The 23254-nt window shown below is 41.8% G+C and overlaps 2 protein-coding genes across 9 annotated transcripts in view; one reads left to right on the top strand and one right to left on the bottom strand.

Annotated features, from left to right (window-relative positions):
• Positions 1-5815: 5815 nt before the first annotated feature.
• Positions 5816-18128, bottom strand: LOC110500724 (CAAX prenyl protease 2). The gene is made up of 8 exons (XM_021578248.2): positions 17586-18128; positions 11472-11574; positions 10966-11049; positions 10803-10881; positions 10539-10706; positions 8392-8463; positions 8183-8245; positions 5816-7204 (listed from the first exon to the last, which is right to left on the bottom strand). The coding sequence occupies exons 1-8, from the start codon at positions 17753-17755 to the stop codon at positions 6975-6977; spliced, it is 969 nt and encodes a 322-aa protein (XP_021433923.2). The 5' UTR covers positions 17756-18128; the 3' UTR covers positions 5816-6974.
• Positions 18129-18418: 290 nt separating this feature from the next.
• The window catches only part of LOC110500888 (E3 ubiquitin-protein ligase pellino homolog 1-like), a 35619-nt gene continuing 30783 nt past the window's right edge, over positions 18419-23254 (top strand). For 2 of the 8 annotated variants that reach the window (XM_036958177.1, XM_036958179.1), the window contains exon 1: positions 18423-18834. The gene's annotated coding sequence lies outside the window, so the exon portion shown is untranslated. Of the gene's footprint in view, positions 18835-23254 lie in introns of all 8 variants that reach the window. The other 6 variants (XM_036958176.1, XM_036958180.1, XM_036958178.1 and 3 more) reach the window with 6 other exon arrangements.

Raw genomic sequence — 23254 nt, 5'->3', positions numbered from 1 at the left:
CAATCTCTGTGCGTCTACTCGTCTTTTCAAATATGATGCACCGGAGGAGACCCAGCACAAAGAGACAACTTTCCATTGTGTAAAAAAAGTGTCTGCAGCACCACTGAATGGAGCCTGGCCTTTAACTAATGATAAATCATTTGCTGGGCTTTTCTTGTGTTGACAATGGCAAGGATGATTATTCTGGAGTATAATGTGGTAATACATGTGTACCAGGAATAAATAGGCATGGATTCTAGTTACACAACTCCACGATGTGTACCGATCTACCGATCAAATGGATTTATAAAGCCCCTTTTTACATCAGCAGATGTCACAAAGTGCTGTACAGAATCCCAGCCTAAAACCCCAAACAGCAAGCGATGCAGAAATGCCTTGATTGCAGTTCATAGAAGATAAAGACAAATTGTATCAGTAACATAAGAATGTGATGATGAATACCACATGGACTATGGGTCTACTTGATGTGGTTGGCTCACATTCATCACTACATAACTCTGTGTGCTTCAGACATTGCCATGTTGTTCCAAGCCATAGAGAGGTTTGGAAACTCGACATCAGTTAGACACAGACTCAATACAAATCGTTAGCCCGTACGTTGAGCACTCAATAAGTAAAACTAAATGCATGCTTTTCAATCGATCGCTGCCCGCACCTGCTCGCCCGTCCAGCATCACTACTCTGGACGGCTCTGACTTAGAATACGTGGACAACTACAAATACCTGGGTGTCTGGTTAGACTGTAAACTCTCCTTCCAGACTCACATTAAGTATCTCCAATCCAAAATGAAATCTAGAATCGGCTTCCTATATCGCAACAAAGCATCCTTCACTCATGCTGCCAAACATACCCTCGTAAAACTGACCATCCTACCGATCCTCGACTTCGGTGATGTCATCTATAAAATAGCCTCCAACACTCTACTCAACAAACTGGATGCAGTCTATCACAGTGCCATCCGTTTTGTCACCAAAGCCCCATACACTACCCACCATTGCGACCTGTATGCTCTCGTTGGTTGGCCCTCGCTTCATACTCGTCGCCAAACCCACTGGCTACAGGTTATCTACAAGTCTCTGCTAGGCAAAGCCCCGCCTTATCTAGACAACCTAGACGACCTAGACAACCAGGTGAGGGGAGTTCCTTACTGTGACCTAGACAACCAGGTGAGAGGAGTTCCTTACTGTGACCTAGACAACCAGGTGAGACCTGGACAACCAGGTGAGGGGAGTTCCTTACTGTGACCTAGACAACCAGGTGAGAGGAGTTCCTTACTGTGACCTAGACAACCAGGTGAGAGGAGTTCCTTACTAAGACCTAGACAACCAGGTGAGGGGAGTTCCTTATTAATCAGGGACCTTAATTCATCAATCAATCAAGTGCAAGGGTGGAGCAAAAGCCTGCAGACACTCGGCTCTCCGTGGAATGAGTTTTACACGTTCTAATGTATAGCAAACATGCTTGATTGTCCCTTGACCTGTGACATCATATTAATATGCCTCTAGATCCTCTAAAATGGGAAAAAGTTACAGCGGTGTAGCAAACAGTAGCATAGCATTTTGTCACCAAAGCCCCATATACTACCCACCACGGTGACCTGTACGCTCTCGTTGGCTGGCCCTCGCTTCATACTCGCTGCCAAACCCACTGGCTCCAGGTCATCTACAAGTCTCTGCTAGGTCAAGCCCTGCCTTATCTCAGCTCACTGGTCACCATAGCAGCACCCACTCGTAGCACGCGCTCCAGTAGGTATATCTCACTGGTCACCAACAAAGCCAATTCCTCCTTTGGTCACCTTTCCTTCCAGTTCTCTGCTGCCCATGACTGGAACGAATTGCAAAAATCTCTGAAGCTGGAGACTCACATCTCCCTCACTAGCTTTAAGCACCAGCTGTCAGAGCATTTTACAGATCACTGCACCTGTACTTAGCCCATCTACCTACCTACCTCATCCCCATACTGGTATTTATTTATTTTGCTCCTTTGCACCCCAGTATCTCTACCTGCACATTCATCTTCTGCCGGTCTGCCATTCCAGTGTTTAATTGCTATATTGTAATAACTTCGCCACCATGGCCTATTTATTTCCTTAACTTACCTCATTTGCCCTCACTGTATATAGACTTGTTTTCTTTTGTTCTACTGTATTATTGACTGTATGTTTTGTTTATTCCATGTGTAACTCTGTGTTGTTGTATGTGTTGAATTGCTATGCTTTATCTTGGCCAGGTCGCAGTTGCAAATGAGAACTTGTTCTCAACTTTCCTACCTGGTTAAATAAAGGTGTTCTCAACTAGCCTACCACCTGGTTAAATAAAGGTGTTCTCAACTAGCCTACCACCTGGTTAAATAAAGGTGAAATAAAAATAAATGAATTAAAAAATGAGGATGGATCCAGGAATTCAACGATTGAGTCAAATGATTTAAGTGAAAAGTAAAACATTGGGCACAAGGACGATCAAAAACAACACCAGAGACATTTTATAAAATTAGCTTGTTTATTTCCAAATTCTTGAGCTTTTTGCAGTGTGTGATTTCTATAAGATCTCATAAAAGATTGTCGTTATAAAACAGTCTGTTCAATATTGATAAGTCTCAAAAAATTGCATTGTACACTGTGGCCAGAAACCCAAATACACAGATCAGTAGATTCAAGTCCATGTCACTAAAATAGATTTGATTACAAAATATGGTCTCCAATATAAAACATGTGCATCGTCTTATTGTCTTCACATCCAGGTCAGAGTCAACTACTCTGAAAAATCACATCTTTTAAATACTATATCATTCTTCTTTGTCATTTTTAGTAAAAGAGAGCTTCATATTAACTTGCAAAAATATATATATTCCTGTCTCTACCGCTGTGTGTCTGCTTTATGCATGTACAGGAAGTCACTAGTATGAGAGTACTGTAGACGGGATTGTTTGGTTCGGACATTTTAGAGAGAAAAAAAACTGGTAAAAAGACTAAGTGAAAGTGTTGTCAAGCAGGAAAGGGGAGTCAGCGTTTCTCCCAAGTGCCTTGCAAATGTAGCCTACGCATTTCAATTCAAGTCAATATCAGGAAAATAAAATAAGAACATTCTGGTGAGAAGCAGCCTAACCCGTGACAAGGCAGGATTCAGACAATTCGAGCCAGTGACAAAATCTATGTTTTCCAAAAGGGGACAACGTTGATGATGTGGGAGAATGAGATGTTAGATGAAATTTGATTGTATTGATGAAACAGCTCTCTCTAATCTGTAGATGTGCCATCTCCTGACAATATTAATCTGTAGATATACGGTCTCCTGAGCCTACCTAATAAGAATTTGACACAGCCTGGTCATGTATACATTTGTGTGTGTAAATTTTGACAACAAAGTCAATCTAGCAGCTATCTGAACCAGATGGTTCGTCTCTGTAGGGGAAACAACGGTCATCACTGTAGGGGGAAACAACGGTCATCACTGTAGGGGAAAACAACGGTCATCACTGTAGGGGAAAACAACGGTCATCACTGTAGGGGAAAACAACGGTCATCACTGTAGGGGGAAACAACGGTCATCTCTGAGTTATTGGTCCAAAATGACATTAGGCCAGTGCCTAAGAGAGGCCAGTGCCTAAAGTCAAAACATTCACATGCAGGTTGTGAGAGGGAGACATCAAGATAGTTTAGAGTTGGACTCTAAAAAGGGAGGCTAGATCCTACAGTCCTTGTTTAATTAATCTGAGAGATTACTCAACAGAGCGAAGGTAGCTAGCCGATCTGTATCACTAAGTTGTTAGGTTCAAACCCACTTTCTCTTCTCTAAGCCTATATCCGTCCTGTCTATTGGATCAAGGCTTGTGGGAGGAAAAAAAACTGAATAAAAACAGATTGGTTTTTCAAGTGACAGATTACTCCCCGTCAAGAACAACCCCATGAACAGCCTGTGTGAAAGTCCCAGGTTCCTGTGCTTCACATAACGACGGCAGCACGCCCAGACATGGTACTCTTGCACCCTCTGACGTACAATTCAGGTCATTACAGATGGTCTGGACGCACCATGCAGGTTTATTCAAGACAATGTCTATTGAACCTTCAACTAGGAGATACATGGCTCATCTGAGGTTGGCCTAAACATAAACTATCTATTCAAAATAATGGCTGGTCATTATTCTGACATTTCTAAGCACCTCTAAGCAACAAGAAGTGGCTTTTTAGCTTTTTCAATTCACATACACACCCATTTCAGATAATTCCCTGATTTTGGTCCTTTTCCATCAACTAAGTTATTGCTGAAGAACCATAATGTAATTCCTTCGTAGCTTATACAGTACAGTCCTCACTGCTGTGGTAGATAGCTTCACAGATCTATCTTTGTCAGTGAATGTTAGCGTCTCCTGCATGGGACTCTCCAGAGATATGGTTCCAATTTACACAGTGAAGTCCGTTTATACATCGGACCAGTGACTTCAACTGCCTCGACATCCCGTTGCAATACATTCAGTGTGATTCAATCTGCTGGTTCATGAACCACACTTCTGTTTTAGTCAGGTGGAACTGTTATATAGCATTACACCAGGTCCCATTACAATTCCCTATAAAAATCAACAACCCACCCTGAATCTAACCTACACCCTGTCTATATAGTGCAATGGACTACAATGGTCACAGCCTGGTCAAGTAAATAACATGTATTTTCACAAACGCAAAGTATCATTTGCGGTGAGTGAGTGAGTAAACATTGGGATATAACACTGTGTGCATTACCTTCTTTTGGGTAATACAGTGCATTTGGAAAGTATTCAGACCCTCAACTTTTTCCACATTTTGTTACGTTACAGACTTACTCTAAAATTGATTAAATTGTTTTTATTCCCCCTCATCAATCTAAACACAATAACCCCATAATGACAAAGCAAAAACAGGGTACAATTTTCTCGCTAAATAAATTGTTGTAAAAATTAAATATCACATTTACAAAAGTATTCAGACCATTTATTCAGTACTTTGTTGAAGCAACTTTGCAGCGATTACAGCCTCAAGTCTTCTTGGGTATGACGCTACAAGCTTGGCACACCTGTATTTGGGAAGTTTCTCCCATTCTTCTCTGCAGATCCTCTCAAACTCCATCAGGTTGGATGGGGAGCGTCGCTGCACAGCTATTTTCAGGTCTCTCCAGAGATGTTCGATCGGGTTCTAGTCTGGGCTCTGGCTGGGCCAGACTTGTCCCAAAGCCACTCCTGCGTTGTCTTGGCTCTGTGCTTAAGATCATTGTGCTGTTGGACGGTGAACCTATGCCCCAGTCGGAGGTCCTGAGCGCTCTGGAGCAGGTTTTCATCAAGGATCTCTAGGTACTGGAGCTATGTCAGAGTGACCATCGGGTTCTTGGTCACCTCCCTGACCAAGGCCCTTCTCCCCCAATTGCCCAGCTCTAGGAAGAGTCTTGGTGATTTAAAAAAAATTCAATTTAAGAATCATGGAGGCCAATGTGTTCTTGGGGACCTTCAATGCCACAGGAATCTGTGCCTCAACACAATCCTGTCTCGGAGCTCTACGGACAATTCCTTCGACCTCATAGCTTGGCTTTTGCTCTGACATGCACTGTCAACTCTGTGACCTTATATAGACAGGTGTGTGCCTTTCCAAATAATGTCCAATCAATTGAATTTACCCCAGATGGACTCCAATCAAGTTGTAGAAACATCTAGGATGATCAATGGAAACAGGATGCACCGGAGATCAATTTCGAATCTCATAGCTAAAGGTCTGAATACTTATGTAAATAAGGTATCATTTCAAAAAAAATGTAATTCATGTGTAAAAAAAACAAAAAAAAACATGTCAGTGTGTAGATTGCTGAAAAATGATTTAATCAATTTTAGAATAAGGCTGTAACGTAACAAAATTTGGGAAAAGTCAAGGGGTCTGCATTCCAAATGCACTGTAGCTTGTTGTGTGTGTTTGTGTGTCCATCTGTAGAAGAATATAGACCTGTCATCTTGTCTGACATCCATATTGCAACATGTAGCAGCATGCAACGTAGTGGTTAGATAGCATTCAAACCTACATACATACGACTACAGTACACCTGAGTCTAACAAGAGTCCAAGTCCCTTAAGGGGGAAACTGTCCATCATCCCACCCCACCTTAAGGTTCCTCCCCCTTCAATCGCTCAAATAAAGAAGCAGTTCAAGAACAAAGAGCCAAACTGTGTGCAGCAAATTATAGGGGCCCAGAGTTTTTCCTGATCAGGTTAACATAGTCAGGGAAAAACTCCTGGCCCTAAGAATGGTAATGTTAGCTTCGGGATTATAGGCTTCTATCGGCATGACTTGGAATGAGCGACAACTCAAGTGTATGACTGAATTCAGGGCTGGGTAAAGACTGTACACTTTGTGATCTCGCCAAACACCAATCGTCTGGTGTCTTAAAAAGCCTGAGAGGAAGACTGAGAACCGTGGCTAAACTATCATGGACAACTACAGTCCTAACTGGAACAACCCAACTATCCCCCACCAATAAAACACCACAGTATAGAAACATGCAGATGTGTAAATAAATAACTGTTATTCAGCATCTAGAACCGATGAAAACACTGACGTTATTGACCACCAGAATGTCTTACTACTACAGCGCCTCACATCTTGGCCAGATACGGATCCTTTGTTGAGTCGAAACTACAGACCACATATTAACTGACTGGCTAACTGACTGACTGCAAATGTAACCTGAACATAGGGAATGGCTGTCTAAGTTACCCTGTTGCCCCTAGCAGCATACATAGTATAGACAGCCGATAGTACTGAATGTCCATACCTGACACAGCCATAACCCTTCCCACCTCCCCCCAGAGAGAGCCCATCCAAGCAGGCATGACCGAAGAGCTAAAACACCCCTAGTGCTAGGACCACTTGGACCGCTCCTCCTTTTGGCTGCTGATGGGTGGTAGAATCAGCGAACCGGTCCATCAAGTAGAGAGGGGTGTGTGGTGGGTGGGCGTGGGATCAGGAGATGCATAGGGAGCTGGGGACAGCGGCCAGGGTGCAGACGGGGGTGGGCAGGCCATAGTAGAGGGGGTCTGTGAGGGGGAAGAGGAGGAGGAGGAAGAGGAGGACCCCCAGCAGGTAGCAGGAGAGGATGGTGAGGCGGTGGCGGTGCTCCAGGGCCGTGCTCAGGGCAGGGAAGCCCATGTGATTACAGAAAGAGTGGCACAGCACCGGTCCCACCAGGTGACCTGAGGACAGAGAGAAAAGAGTAGCTAGAAAAATTCAGTAAATATTAACCAATATTAGGTAGATAGAAATATTCAAGGTAACAAAAATGGTTGCACCCACACAACTACCAATCTGCCAAGAGGCCCAGACCGACCTAGCTAGTGCCCACAGACCGACCTAGCTAGTGCCCACAGACCGACCTAGCTAGTGCCCACAGACCGACCTAGCTAGTGCCCACAGACCCAGACAGACCTAGCTAGTGCCCACAGACCCAGACAGACCTAGCTAGTGCCCACAGACCCAGACAGACCTAGCTAGTGCCCACAGACCCAGACAGACCTAGCTAGTGCCCACAGACCTAGCTAGTGCCCACAGACCTAGCTAGTGCCCACAGACCTAGCTAGTGCCCACAGACCTAGCTAGTGCCCACAGACCTAGCTAGTGCCCACAGACCTAGCTAGTGCCCACAGACCCAGACAGACCTAGCTAGTGCCCACAGACCTAGGCACAACCTAGCTAGTGCCCACAGACCCAGGCACAACCTAGCTAGTGCCCACAGACCCAGGCACAACCTAGCTAGTGCCCACAGACCCAGGCACAACCTAGCTAGTGCCCACAGACCCAGGCACAACCTAGCTAGTGCCCACAGACCCAGGCACAACCTAGCTAGTGCTCACAGACCCAGGCACAACCTAGCTAGTGCTCACAGACCCAGGCACAACCTAGCTAGTGCTCACAGACCCAGGCACAACCTAGCTAGTGCTCACAGACCCAGGCAGACCTAGCTAGTGCCCACAGACCCAGACAGACCTAGCTAGTGCCCACAGACCCAGACAGACCTCATGTAGGTCATGTAGTGTAGCTAGTGCCCACAGACCCAGACAGACCTAGCTAGTACCCACAGACCTAGCTAGTGCCCACAGACCCAGACAGACCTAGCTAGTGCCCACAGACCCAGACAGACCTCATGTCAGTCATGTAGTGTAGCTAGTACCCACCTGTTCTGATAAATATGAAGGCAGTGTAAGCTCCAAAGACAGCGGTGTAGGAAAACTGGAACACTGCAACACAAACATTAACACACACCATTAATAATACAGTCTATTTAACAGTCAGTGGAAAAGAAGAACACATAGCTAGGCTACAGGAGCCATATACCACATGTGAGACAAAGTAGAAAAGCTGAAGTTAATCGGTTGGTCTTTACCTGCAGCGAGAAAGATCCCAGACACACTGCCCTGTCTGAATCGCAGCAGTTCAATCACATGATGAAAGTGAGCTGTGAAGACAACATCTTTAGAGTTTCCGGACAAAATAATACAACATCATGGACAGAGTTTTAAAAAATGTCATCATCCAAATGTACATTTACATTTTGTTTACCACATTCACATGCATCATTTTTGCAAAACTGGTGAGAGCTACGGGTTCATTATTTAAAAAAAGAAAATGTATCTAGCTAAAACTCGTATGAATAATTGTTTAGTGGCAGAAAAAAACATTGCTTTCCAGCAGCAGTTGTATGAGGACAGTTGGTCTGACTGAAAATCGTCTCGTTTGCTCCTATATTATTAAGAACATATCAGGTCAATAGAGGTTTAAGTCTACTGCCTTTCTGTAATATTAATAATATGAATCAAAACAATAATTATATGAACAATATCAATTATATGAATAATTATTATATAAATAATAATAATACAAATATGAATACTAATAATAATAATAATAATAATAATAATAATAATATGAATACTAATAATAATAATAATAATAATAATAATACTACTATGAATACTAATAATAATAATAATATGAATACTAATAATAATAATAATACTATGAATACTAATAATAATATCAATAATTATAATAATAATAATTGATTGGATTTATGTCCAGATGCTCGAAGCATCTAAATGAGTTTAGCGAAGCCCAAAAACTAAGAGAAAGCAGAGTGCTTCTCTCTCTCGCTTTACGTTGATATGCCAGGTGTTCCATTTGCATGAAAATGATTAGTCAAGACACACAAAACTACAGTGCCTTCGGAAAGTGTTCAGACCCCTGGACTTCAACATTTTGTTAGGTTACAGCCTTATTCTAAAATTCATTACATTTGTTTTTTTCCCCTCCACACAATACCCCATAATGACAAAGTAAAAACAGTTTTATTTTTTTTGCTAATTTATACAAAATAAAAAATTGAAATACAACATTTATATAAGTATTCAGACCCTTTACTCTTTGTTGAAGCACCTTTGGCAGCGATTACAGCCTTGAGTCTTCTTGGGTATGACGTTACAAGCTTGGCACACCTGTATTGGGAAGTTTCTCCCATTCTTCTCTGCAGATCCTCTCAAGCACTGTCAGGTTGAATGGGGAGTGTTGCTGCACAGCTAGTTTTAGGTTTCTCCAGAGATGTTCGATCAGGTTGAAGTCCGGGCTCTGCCTGGGCCACTCAAGGACATTCATAGACTTGTCCCGAAGCCACTCCCATGTTGTCCTGTTGGAAGGCGAACCGTCGCCCCAGTCGGAGGTCCTGAGAACTCAGGAACAGGTTTTCATCAAGGATCTCTCCGTACTTTACTCCCTTCATCTTTACCTCAATCCTGTCTCCCATTCCCTGTCACTGAAAAACATCCCCACAGTATGATGCTGCCACTACCACCATGCTTCATCATAGGGATGGTGCCAGGTTTCCTCCAGACGTGATGCTTGGCATTCAGGACAAAGAGTTCAATCTTGGTTTCATCAGACCAGAGAATCTTGTTTATAGACAGGTGTGTGCCTTTCCAAATCATGTCCAATCAATTGAATTTACCACAGGTGGACTCCAATCAATTTGTAGAAACATCTAGGATGATCAATGGAAACAGGATGCACCTGAGATCAATTTCGAGTCTCATCGCAAAAGGTCTGAATACTTTTGTAAATAAGGTATCGTTTTTTTGTTTGTAATAAATTAGCAAACATTTCTAAAAAGCTGTTTAGCTTTGTCATTATGGGGTATTGTGTATAGATTGCTGATAATTTTATTTTTTAAATCCATTTTAGAATAAGGCTGTGACATAACAAAATTGGAAAAAATTAAGGGGTCTGAATACTTTCCGAAGGCACTGTACATGTTGGCGGCAGCTGTAGCACCCCTGGTGTACAGCACAGCTTTTGCATCAATATTTATGTAGGTCAAAATGGCAGATGGTGTTCGTATTGACTCGCACAGACATTAACTGACATGACACATTCATTATGAAATACTGCTAAATCCAATACATTATTTGTTCAATTCAGTTGGGGTTGAGGCAAGCAGATGTTTCTAAACGCAAACCAGATCAGCATGTTGATGGGACTTACCTACTCCGAAGAAGAGGGGACAGGTCAACATGGCAGTGGAGGGGCTGGCGCAGGGTACCAGCATGGGCAGCATACAAGCCCTGAACACCAGCTCCTCAGTCAGAGGGGCCACCACCTGGTTCCTCAGCCAGCGCATGTCCCTGAGGCACAGAGCCCAGAACCATGGGTCTGTTGGTGGGGGGAGGGGGAGAGAGAGAGATGGTCTCCAGAATAACGCAGTAATAACCATATTGGGTGAATAATAAGCTCTAGACAGTCTCTCACCAAGGGCCACTCGTATCCCATCCATGAAGCCCCAGGGGCAGTCCATAGCCAGTTGGATGAGAGGGCCAAGAAACAGAACCTACCAGAGCAAAGGTCAGAGGTTAACAACTGTAGGTCAGACAATACCAAAAGTATATCTACAACAGTCTGTTGTGTCTGTTACCATGGTGAGCAGCAGAGGCAGTATGATGGCTGGGATGAGGCCCTCGAAGCGAATGCCCATCAGAGCCAGCAACGACGGGCCGGGCTATAGGGGAACAAGAGAAGTAGTGATGGAATTCATGGAAATGTTCTCGTGTATAGCATAACATAACACTCCATGAACAGACCAGGAAATAGGCTGTAATCAACTGTTATCCTGTGCCCCAGCCTTAAAGGAACTGTGTCATGCATCTGTGCCCAGATAAAGGATTGCAATGTATCAAGTCCATTATAGGCCAGGGCAAGAGGTTTCTTGGAAAGCTGGCTACGGTGTAGTTGTACTGTATTGGAGTATGTGACGCACTAAGCTAATATAACCCATCGTTTCCCCATATAAAAACTACAGCAGACTGCTATTCAAAGGCACTTGAAAGCATCAACACGGGTTCAGCTGTCATTTCCAATCATGAGCTTTGTCATCTAATAGCAGTCGGCCTATAGCTGAGACAGCGCGGGGTAGAGACTCACCATCACACCAGTGTACACCTTCCATGTCCACACAAAGACAGGCGACAAGGCAGACACGATTAGGACACTGGTGAAGCGCCTCTTGATAACGGCCGGGTGGTCCCTGGGAGCAGGCACGTGATGCACACACAGGAGATGCACGTGTCAACATTACATTTTGTAAACAAACCAGCCCCTCAAAGAGCAAGAACACTGCAGTTAAGCAGGAAACTAAACAAACAAGCCCTCTGGTTTAGTTTGCTTGCTAATTAATCAGCAAATAATGAAAGGCTAGCAGACTGCTGCACGGAAATTCCATGGTAGCAGAATTACACGGAGACTCAGAATTTTCAATTTAAAATGTATAACCAAACAAACAATTAATTTCAAAGTTTAACAAACCATATAACTATGCACAACTAATTTTAACAATTTACACTGAACATTTTATAAAAACAGATAGGTTTGGTAACAGAATAAATATTTGGGAGATGTTACAGTAATTCTGTAACCAAACTTTGCATCTGCACGAGCCAAGAAGCCAGCAGATGGCGATATTGAGTCATGTAATGTTACTGTCCAAAGGGAACGTATGCAACACTGTTATTCTCATTGAAAACCAGTCTAAAAAGTGGTAGATCTGTTCTATTTCTATGCTTCCCGTTCTTAAGTTTAGTTTTGGCATCTTTTCCTTTGGGTTTTGTACACCAGCTATTTTTTTGGTTAAGGAATATATATTTCACAGTGGTTTAGAAGGTACAAATGATTCTCTACCCTATACTTGCCTATTTTGACACAAACTGAAATTTATGTTGAACTATTTGAATTTTAGCAACCAGGAAACGGCCCAGCAATTTCTGCATATTGCACCTTTAAATACATATCAAACCACATTTTATTTGTCAAATGTACTGCATACAGCAGGTGTAGACCAGATTTAAATATTAGAAGATGTCATGGTTTGTTTTAGCCTTTCAGTTCATCTTGAATAGAAAATGACTCAAGTAAAAGTGAAAGTCTACTTGAGTAAAAGTATCTGTAAAAATATATAAATAGTAAAGTACAGAAACACCACTGTTCACTCTAAACAGAAAATGAACATAGCAGTTTCTATTGGACAAATTGAGGAAGGTCCCTCCCAGTTTCGTTTGCTCTGTTTGGTTCTTAAACGGTTTACATAATCCACCCCTAGTCTGATAGTTTCAAAACAAAAAGGTGGCTGCAACCTGATTGGCTGAACACGATACGCAACATCTGGGACTAGCACTACCATGGTGGTGGAAAATGGTGTTTCATAAAGAAAGTATGCATATTTCCCCCGCTTTATTCCACCTTCTCACCATTTGTGTTTATTATGGATCCCCATTAGTTCCTGCCAAGGCAGCAGCTACTCTTCCTGGGGTTTATTATGGATCCCCATTAGTTCCTGACAAGGCAGCAGCTACTCTTCCTGGGGTTTATTATGGATCCCCATTAGTTCCTGCCAAGGCAGCAGCTACTCTTCCTGGGGTTTATTATGGATCCCCATTAGTTCCTGCCAAGGCAGCAGCTACTCTTCCTGGGGTTTATTATGGATCCCCATTAGTTCCTGCCAAGGCAGCAGCTACTCTTCCTGGGGTTTATTATGGATCCCCATTAGTTCCTGCCAAGGCAGCAGCTACTCTTCCTGGGGTTTATTATGGATCCCCATTAGTTCCTGCCAAGGCAGCAGCTACTCTTCCTGGGGTTTATCATGGATCCCCATTAGTTCCTGCCAAGGCAGCAGCTACTCTTCCTGGGGTTTATTATAGATCCCCATTAGTTCCTGTCAAGGCAGCAGCTACTCTTCCTGGGGTTTATTATAGATCCCCATTAGATCCTGTCAAGGCAGCAGCTACTCTTCCTGGGGTTTATTATAGATCCCCATTAGTTCCTGCTAAGGCAGCAGCAACTCTTTCTTGGATTCAGCAAAAAATTAAAGCAGTAATACACATTATATTACAACTTTTAAACATTAAAATACATTTGACAACAGATTTCACAATACAATAAGTGTGTGCCCTCTGGTCACTAGTGTCCTACAACACACTATCCAGATGTACATGTGTGTATAGTCTGTCTGTGTGTGTGTGTGTATGTACCTGTGTGTGACTTTTCAAAGACCTCACTATTCCATAAGGTGTATTTTTATCTGTCTTTAAATCTGATTATACTGCTTGCATCAGAAAATCATAGCTCTATGGAGGTACTGTCCGCCTCCCATAGTCTGTTCTGGACTTGGTGACTGTGAAGAGACCTCTGGTGGCATGTGTTGTGGCGTATGCGTGGGTATTCGAACTGTGTGCTATTGAATCTCTCCTCTACATTGAACCATGATGGATTGACATGTATATTATTAATGTTAGCTGTACATGTACATTTAAGAGGCAGCCGTGCTGTCCTGGGCCAGTTGTAATTTTCCCAAGTCCTTCTTTGTGGCACCTGACCACACAACAGGGCCTGCCTTGTTTATCTTTAATAATGGAACACTAGTTACCAGGGATGCACATCGGAATCGGACGATATTAGCTAAAAATGCCAACATCGGCACAATGTCTAGTTTAACGCCGATGTGAAAAATCGATGTCAAAGCTGACGTGCATAAAGTAGGTAGATGACGTAATGACGGCATGAAGAATACAGCACTACACAGAACAAAAGCAGAAAAATACTAAGCGCACACTTCCAACAACTAAACAAGTTCAAGTTCCAGCAGTCATTTGAAAGCGTAAGAAACTTTCAGCGAGACAACTCAAAAGGCGAAATCCATTAACACCAAGATAATTTACCTTGACAATCAACCGTTCTCTGTCGTGGGTGATGTTGGTATTAGCCGACTGGTCGAGCACCTCGAGCCCCGGTACATACTACCAAGTAGGCGCTATTTTTCAGATTGCTCAACTGGAGTTACACAATATTGCTGAAACACATCCATAAGCTACTTGCTATGGGCGTCACTGCTATTAGCTTCACGACTGACATTTGGACCAGCGATATCAACCCCATGAGCAGGCGGAGTCTGACAGCACAGGAGGTCGACAAGGATTTCGTACTGAGGAAAGGCTTATTGCATACTCAAGAATGTGCTGGTTCTCAGACCGCTGCAGCCATTTCAATGGCATTTGAGAACGTTTGATACTTGGAAACATGATCACTCCTAGCTCCATTCGAACAACTGACTCGAGAAATAAGCTAATCAACTGCGTTTGCAGCAGACGTGATACCCTCGGTCATGGCTTTAAAACGCCTGCTCAACAAAACTGCCCACACATAACAAGCGATTCGGTGGCATTCTCTCTGAGCCTCTTTACTGTGTCACCACCATGCTCAATGCTAGGTACAAGGACCTCTTGGCATTCTCGCAGTTAGCTTCATGAGGTAGTCACCTGGAATGCATTTAAATTAACAGGTGTGCCTTGTTAAAATGTAATTTGTGGAATTTCTTTCCTTCTTAATGCATTTGAGCCAATCAAATTGGCATGGTAGGGGTGGTATACAGAAGATAGCCCTATTTGGTAAAAGACCAAGTCCATATTATGACAAGAACAGCTCAAATAAGCAAAGAGAAACGACAGTCCATCATTACTTTAAGACATGAAGGTCAGTCAATATTAGAGGTAGACCGATTATGATTTTTCAACACCGATACAGATAATGATTATTGGAGGACCAAAAAAAGCTGATACCGATTAAATCGGCCAATTTTTAAAAATGTATTTGTAATAATGACAATTACAACAATACTGAATGAACACATATTTTAACTTAATATAATACATCAATAAAATCAATTTAGCCTCAAATAAATAATGAAACATGTTCAATTTGGTTTAAATAATTCAAAAACAAAGTGTTGGAGAAGAAAGTAAAAAGTGCAATATGTGCCATGTATGCTCAGAACATAGTGGTGGTTCCTTTTAACATGAGACTTCAATATTCACAGTTAAGACGTTCTAGGTTGTAGTTATTATAGAAATTATAGGACTATTTCACTCTATACTATTTGTATTTCATATACCTTTGACTAGTCGATGTTCTTATTGGCACTATAGTATTGCCAGCCTAATCTCAGGAGTTGATAGGCTTGAAGTCATAAACAGCGCTGTGCTTCAAGCATTGCGAAGAACTGCTGGCAAATGCAGGAAAGTGGTGTTTGAATGAATGCTTACGAGCCAGCTGCTGCCTACCACTGCTCAGTCAGACTGCTCTATCAAATATGATGAGGGGTGGTCGTTTGGTCGCAGACCCATTACGGATGCAGACAATGAGGCAGTGATCGCTGAGAACTTGGTTGAAAACAGCAGAGGTGAATTTGGAGCGCGAGTTAGTTAGGATGACATCTATGAGGGTGCCCGTGTTTACTTATTTGGGGTTGTACCAGGTAGGTTCATTGATAATTTGTGTGAGATTGAGGGCATCAAGCTTAGATTGTAGGATGACCGGGGTGTTATGCATGTCCCAGTTTAGGTCACCTAGTAGCACGAGCTCAGAAGATAGATGGGGGGCAATCAACTCACGTATGGTATTGAGGGCACAGCTGGGGGCAGAGGGAGGTCTATAGCAAGCAGCAACAGTGAGAGTTTCTGGAAAGGTGCCTCTCTAATATTGATATTAGAGAGGCATGCGTAGCCAAGTGAACATATGGGTCCAGTGAGTGGTTAGGCTGACTGGGGACACGGCGATTCAGATAATTAGAAGGCCGATGCTAACAAGCTAACAGTTAGTAGGCCTGGGGCTAAACAAGCTAGCAGTTAGCAGACCGGGTTAGCAAGCTAGCAGTTAGCAGCAGGCTAGCTAGCAGTTAGCAGACCGTGGCAGACAAGCTATCAGATAGCAGGGGCTAGCAGCAAGCAGTTAGCAGGGGCTAGCAGTTATCAGACCAGGCAGGCAAGCTAGCAGTTAGCAGGGGCTAGCAGTTAGCAGACCGGGCAGGCTAGCTAGCAGTTAGCAGACCGGGTTAGCAAGCTAGCAGTTAGCAGGGGCTAGCAGTTAGCAGACCGGGCAGGCTAGCTAGCAGTTAGCAGACCGTGGCAGACAAGCTATCAGATAGCAGGGGCTAGCAGTTAGCAGACCGTTAGCAGACTCCAGACTTTCTTCTATAGGCAGAGTTATTAACTGAATCAAAAAATGAATCCAAGTTGCCTTCTGAAAGATGATTGATATAGTGAACTGTAGAAAGAGTATTTTCTTATTAATCACTTCAAGATAATCAGATAAATGGATGTAATACTAGTCTGCCTACTCTTCTCCAAATTAAAGAAATAAGGGGGAGGGTCAACTTTTTCAATCCATTTGGCCTTTGATCAAGGCACCCTTTTTTTAAACTTTATTTAACTAGACAAGTCAGTTAAAATAACAAATTCTTATTTACAATGATGGCCTGGGAACAGTGGGTTAACTGCCTTGTTCAGGGGCAGAACAACAGATTTTTACCTTGTCAGCTCGGGGATTCGATCTAGCAACCTTTCAGTTAATGGCCCAACGTGCTAAACACTAGGTACCTGCCAACACGCACTCTGTGACTAAATTGTTATACATGTCATCCAGATCACATTAGCATTTAGCAAGCGCTGCTTTTTCATCTTCATTTAAATCAAGTTGATTGCTCAGCCTGTTAATATCAACAATAATATCCATCTGCTTGGATCATCTTTTCTGAGCTAGCATTTTACCAGTAGTGATGGCAATTCTGAATTTAATCATTTCCCCATTTGTTAGCAGAAGAAAGAGCAGAATCGAGGCAGGTCTCTCTGATAAGTGCTTTAGACTGTAACTAAATGACGAATTATTTAAAAGAAAATAGGTACATTTCCAGTATGCTTTAGAAAATCCACTAATTATATGTAAACGCCTCAATAACTCCATCTGCTGGCCTTCGGGCTTTTTTTGTTGAAATTGTTCAGAGTAGTATGGCTTGTTCAACTTTGAAATCGATGTTTTTGGTTTGGCATACATTTAAGTGAAACAACGGAGATTCAGCGTAATTCCGTTACCATGGAATTGCCCTGCACGAAAGCCGTGCTAGGTAGTTATCCACCGACAAGCTGGCAAACTACCACTTCCGTATGTCTGTAGAATCTTCTACGAATAAAAATAGCAAAGAAATACGAGGCTTACCTTGGCAAATCACTTCTCCACACGTATAAGCTCCCAACGTAGGAGCAGGCAAGTAGCAAACATGACAGAACAGACACCCAACATATTCCGTCAGGAGGGACAAACTCGCCATTGCTGCTCCACATTTGGTTTGACATAACATTTGGCGTTAAATCGTCATCCTCTACCATGGCGAGGGTACAGGGTCAATGGTTGTGTTTGGACAAAGATATTATTCAGTGGAGTGATAATTCTCTGCCCACCTTAATTGGTGAAAAAATATTCATAAACGCGAGCTGAGAAAAATGTCAGTTCTTGCTCGCTCAAATAACATATCCTGGGCGCTGTAATTTAACGTCATCATGTGGCGTCAGACGCACGCCTTCCCGTGACACATTCGTATGTCAGTGTATTATTAGGACTGTATAATAGGATGGCAGTCAATTAACAAAAAAACATTAAGGAATGTTTGTATTAGAGCATTTGATTATTTTTTGCCACGTTTTATTAAGCTAACGCAAAGCATAACTCTACATGCAAATCTTCTTAATTTTATTATAGGCATTATATACATTATTATTAATATAATTTAAATATTTACCCATAAGTAGCAGGAAATTACATTTTTTTTGCCTTGGGGAAAGGTAGCATATGTTTCTCAGCAGGTCAACAGCTTGCTCATTCTTCATATGTACAGCCACATCATATCTCCCTAGCATATAGAGCAGTGAGGTGTTTCTGAAAAAAACTAAAAAACATTGTCATTCACACAGACTAATCTACACATGCTACTGTACCTGCCTGAAGCGCGCCTTTTTTACAGTAGCTTACTGTACAGTACAAGTACCACGCTCAGGAATCAGCAGATAGCTGGAGCCAGCACGTTGTGCGAATCTGAAGACGGCCTTACGCAATAGTCGCGGAATCCTGACCAACTGCAGAGACGCATTAATGTGGGCGATGGTGGATCCGTGTGACTACTGAGTTTTCACCAAAGGAGAGCAGCGCTAGAGAGAGATGGGCGTGACAACCGGGTGTCTGGACCACGATTAGTCTCCAGGGGGAAAGAGCATCTCGCAGTCTCCAATGTACCCGATGACAACGGAGAGGCAATGCCGACTGTCCTGTCCAATGGTTGTTCCATCCAATTTACCTTAGCAGGTGGTCTTTTAACAACGGCACGACGCCCGATATTGAGGCCACACGGGGATTGACACAATCTAAAAGGGAATAAAACATTTTACGGACCTACTTCGGAAAACATCAGCGGGTATTTATTGATTCATTTGGCTACCTGTTCAATTACTGGCCATCATTGTGTTTTTGGGTGCTGAAGTGTGGTGACAATTGGCCGGCCGGTCGTGTGCTTTTTTCTTCTTTTGTTACATTACATGACACGATGCTAGGAGATAGGATAGCCTATTTTGTTGTCCGTGCGTGTGTACTTGCGTGCGTGGTGATGTCTTACATTGTAGTATGTATTGTCTGTGCAGTGGATTCCCTTGTGTACTTCCCTGCCTCATAGACTGCTGTGCTATGGAGCCGAGAAACGTTGAACAAAGAACAACATATTACAATGGATAGGCTATTCAAATATACACTAACCTCATTAAGTTTAAAGATACTGTAATAAACAGACCGTCACGTTCCACCGTAATAACATTTAATAACATTTTTTGATGTTATAATAACATAACAACATGTTTTTATATAGCTTAATATATCTTTTTCAGTGATGGTTCTTTCAGCAAGCCTATACGCACATTAAACAAAGGTTGTTATAGCTACAATATTTATAACCAACGGAAATGTCATCATTCCATACGGTTACGGCTGTGATTATTTAAAGTCAAATGACAAGTCCTTTTTAACACAACTGCATCGGAGACGCAATCCTCTGCAATCTACCGGTTGAAGGCACAGAACCAGCCATGATCATTTTCTCATCGCTCAAATCAGTGTGTAGCTAGTTGGTTTTACATACATATCAAAATATGTCTAGTTTAGCCTTATTGCAGAACCAACGGGCTTTGTGCATAGTTTATTTATTCTGATTATTGGTGCGTGGCAAATTCTGTTCTTTGGGGAGGCCTGCTTGATGAGACAGGCATGATGATAATGGGGACCAAGATGGCTCACAACTCCCGCATACTTTGGAGGACAAGTACACAGTGTGGAACCTGGAAGTGTGTCAATATTATGTAAGAACAATTATTGAGCATGTTTGGTTCCTTTAGGACCTCTTGTCCAACACACAAACATATTGTGAAGTTCTTATGATAAGCTGTATAGGTAGGTTGATCTGTACATTTAATAGATCTAGAAATAAACTCAAGCCTCAGTCTAAGAAATCAATGTTAATTTGCCATATACTGTATTGTGTCCACAGCATAACATACACACACACTCATTCACTCACACACACACACTCATGATTCAACAGCATGTTTTGAGACACTCATTTTCAATTTGTGTGCACCATAACCAGTCTCCTATTCCCTATGATGTACAGTAGTCTTGTTAAAGAGGCCTCTGTGTTCTCTTGTTGTGCCCTTAATAGAGCCCACTGGGAGGCTGTCTGTTTTGTTTCTCCTTCTTCACTGTTTACTCCTCCTCTTCCTCCTATAGAGTAAATATACAACTTAATTAAAACTGTTTATAACTTCATTAATACTGTTTATAACCACATTAATATGGTTTACAACTTAATTCATAAGGTTCACACCTTTATTAATACTGTTTACAACTACTGTTTACAACTTAATTAATACTGTTTACAACTACTGTTTACAACTTAATTAATACTGTTTACAACTACTGTTTACAACGTAATTAATACTGTTTACAACTACTGTTTACAACTTAATTAATACTGTTTACAACTTAATTAATACTGTTTACAACTTAATTAATACTGTTTACAACTTAATGCTGTGTACAACTACATTAATGCTGTTTACAACTTAATTAATGCTGTTTACAACTTCATAAATACTGTTTACAACTTAATTAATACTGTTTACAACTTAATTAATACTGTTTACAACTTAATGCTGTGTACAACTACATTAATGCTGTTTACAACTTAATTAATGCTGTTTACAACTTCATAAATACTGTTTACAACTTAATTAATACTGTTTACAACTGAATTAATGCTGTTTACAACTTAATTAATACGTTTTAGAACTTCACTAATACTGTTTACAACTACATTAATGCTATTTACAACTACATTAATACTGTTTACAACTTAATTAATGCTGCTTACAACTTAATTAATACTGTTTACAACTTAATTAATACTGTTTACAACTTCATTAATGCTGTTTACAACTTCATAAATACTGTTTACAACTTAATTAATACTGTTTACAACTGAATTAATACTGTTTACAACTTAATTAATACTGTTTACAACTTAATAAATACTGGTTAGAACTACATTAATACGGTGTACAACTTAATTAATGCTGTTTAGAACTACATTAATGCTGTTTACAACTACATTAATACTGCTTACAACTTAATTAATACTGTTTACAACTTAATTAATACTGTTTAGAATGACATTAATACTGTTTACAACTTCATTAATGCTGTTTACAACTTCATTAATACTGTTTAGAACTACATTAATACTGTTTAGAACTACATTAATAATGTTTAGAACTACATTAATACTGTTTACAACTTAATTAATACGGTTTACAACTTCCTTAATACTGTTTACAACTACATTAATACTGTTTACAACTTAATTAGTACTGTTTACAACTTAATTAATACTGTTTACAACTACATTAATGCTGTTTACAACTTCATACAGCAAATAAAGACAACCATCATTTTTAAAAATGTATTTAACCTTTATTTAACTCGACAAGTCAGTTAAGAACAAATTCTTAGTTACAATGACGGCCTACCCCGGCCAAACTCTAACCCGGACAATGGCTGGGGAGAGTGTGTGTGGTAGAGGTAGATAGGTAATGAGGTAACAGAGCGACCCACCTGTGTCTTCCTGTAGAGGTGGAGAGGTGATGAGGTAACAAGAGCAGCCCACCTGTTTCTTCCTGTAGAGGTGGAGAGGTGATGAGGTAACAGAGCAGCCCACCTGTGTCTTCCTGTAGAGGTGGAGAGGTGATGAGGTAACAGAGCAGCCCACCTGTGTCTTCCTGTAGAGGTGGAGAGGTGATGAGGTAACAGAGCAGCCCACCTGTGTCTTCCTGTAGAGGTGGAGAGGTGATGAGGTATCAGAGCAGCCCACCTTTGCTTTCCTGTAGAGGTGGAGAGGTGATGAGGTAACAGAGCAGCCCACCTGTGTCTTCCTGTAGAGGTGGAGAGGTGATGAGGTATCAGAGCAGCCCACCTTTGCTTTCCTGTAGAGGTGGAGAGGTGATGAGGTAACAGAGCGACCCACCTGTGTCTTCCTGTAGAGGTGGAGAGGTGATGAGATAACAGAGCAGCCCACCTGTGTCTTCCTGTAGAGGTGGAGAGGTGATGAGGTAACAGAGCAGCCCACCTGTGTCTTCCTGTAGAGGTGGAGAGGTGATGAGGTAACAAGAGCAGCCCACCTGTGTCTTCCTGTAGAGGTGGAGAGGTGATGAGGTGACAGAGCGACCCACCTGTGTCTTCCTGTAGAGCCAGAGGGTCAAGCAGGTAGGTGGAGGTGGCAATAACATAGAGAGGAGATTATTTATGTTTTTATTGCCTACCAACAAAATATAATGTAGTCTTTAGGGGAGCGTAGGCCAAGTGTAGTCCGAACCCAGTTGAGATATAAACCCATTTGAACCATTTGAGATATGAACCCAGTTGAACTATTTGAGATATGAACCCAGTTGAACCATTTGAGATATGAACCCAGTTGAACTATTTGAGATATGAACCCAGTTGAACCATTTGAGATATGAACCCATTTGAACCATTTGAGATATGAACCCAGTTGAACCATTTGAGATATGAACCCAGTTGAACTATTTGAGATATGAACCCAGTTGAACCATTTGAGATATGAACCCAGTTGAACTATTTGAGATATGAACCCATTTGAACCATTTGAGATATGAACCCATTTGAACCATTTGAAATATGAACCCAGTTGAACCTGACAAGGAGTAGTCTCAAAGGAAGGAGAATGTGCTGCAATTCTGAATCCATATCTGTAAACAAGCAAAAAGGTACTTTGAACCAAAGATGTATCACCTAAAAAGACCTGACAAAGAGACCGTAACTTTGAAGGGAAATAGATAGTGTTATCAATGAAAGAGGAACCCTTTCCAAGAGGATAGAGGTAGAACGTTGACTAAGGTATAGTATGGCATGGATGTTGGCCCTGGTAATGGATGTTACTGTTGTTGTTGTTTTCCAAGGCATCCTCTATTGCTACAGTCTGTGTGTCAGCTTAACGTGAAATGAGGATTTGTCTCCTTCTATTATCTAGTGTAGAACATTGAGTGGTTTTCCTAACCTGATTAGGTGGAACCCTCATAAAATTTGATGAAAGGAGAGAAGAAACAGACACACACACACTTTCTCTCTCTCTCGCTCTCTCTCTGAGGTGCTATGCTGTCCACTCCACTGACTGTATACCCAGATAGGGCCAGTGAGGGCCATTCAGGACTGAAGGACATTCTACTCCATCATACATACTGCATCACACAACACCGGTCAGTCACAGACAGTCTCAG

The sequence above is a fragment of the Oncorhynchus mykiss genome, chromosome 21 (assembly GCF_013265735.2).
Source record: "Oncorhynchus mykiss isolate Arlee chromosome 21, USDA_OmykA_1.1, whole genome shotgun sequence".
NCBI lineage: Eukaryota > Metazoa > Chordata > Actinopteri > Salmoniformes > Salmonidae > Oncorhynchus > Oncorhynchus mykiss.
The sequence above is the reverse complement of the archived record's forward strand: the minus strand, read 5'-3'. Positions and strand labels throughout refer to the sequence as shown.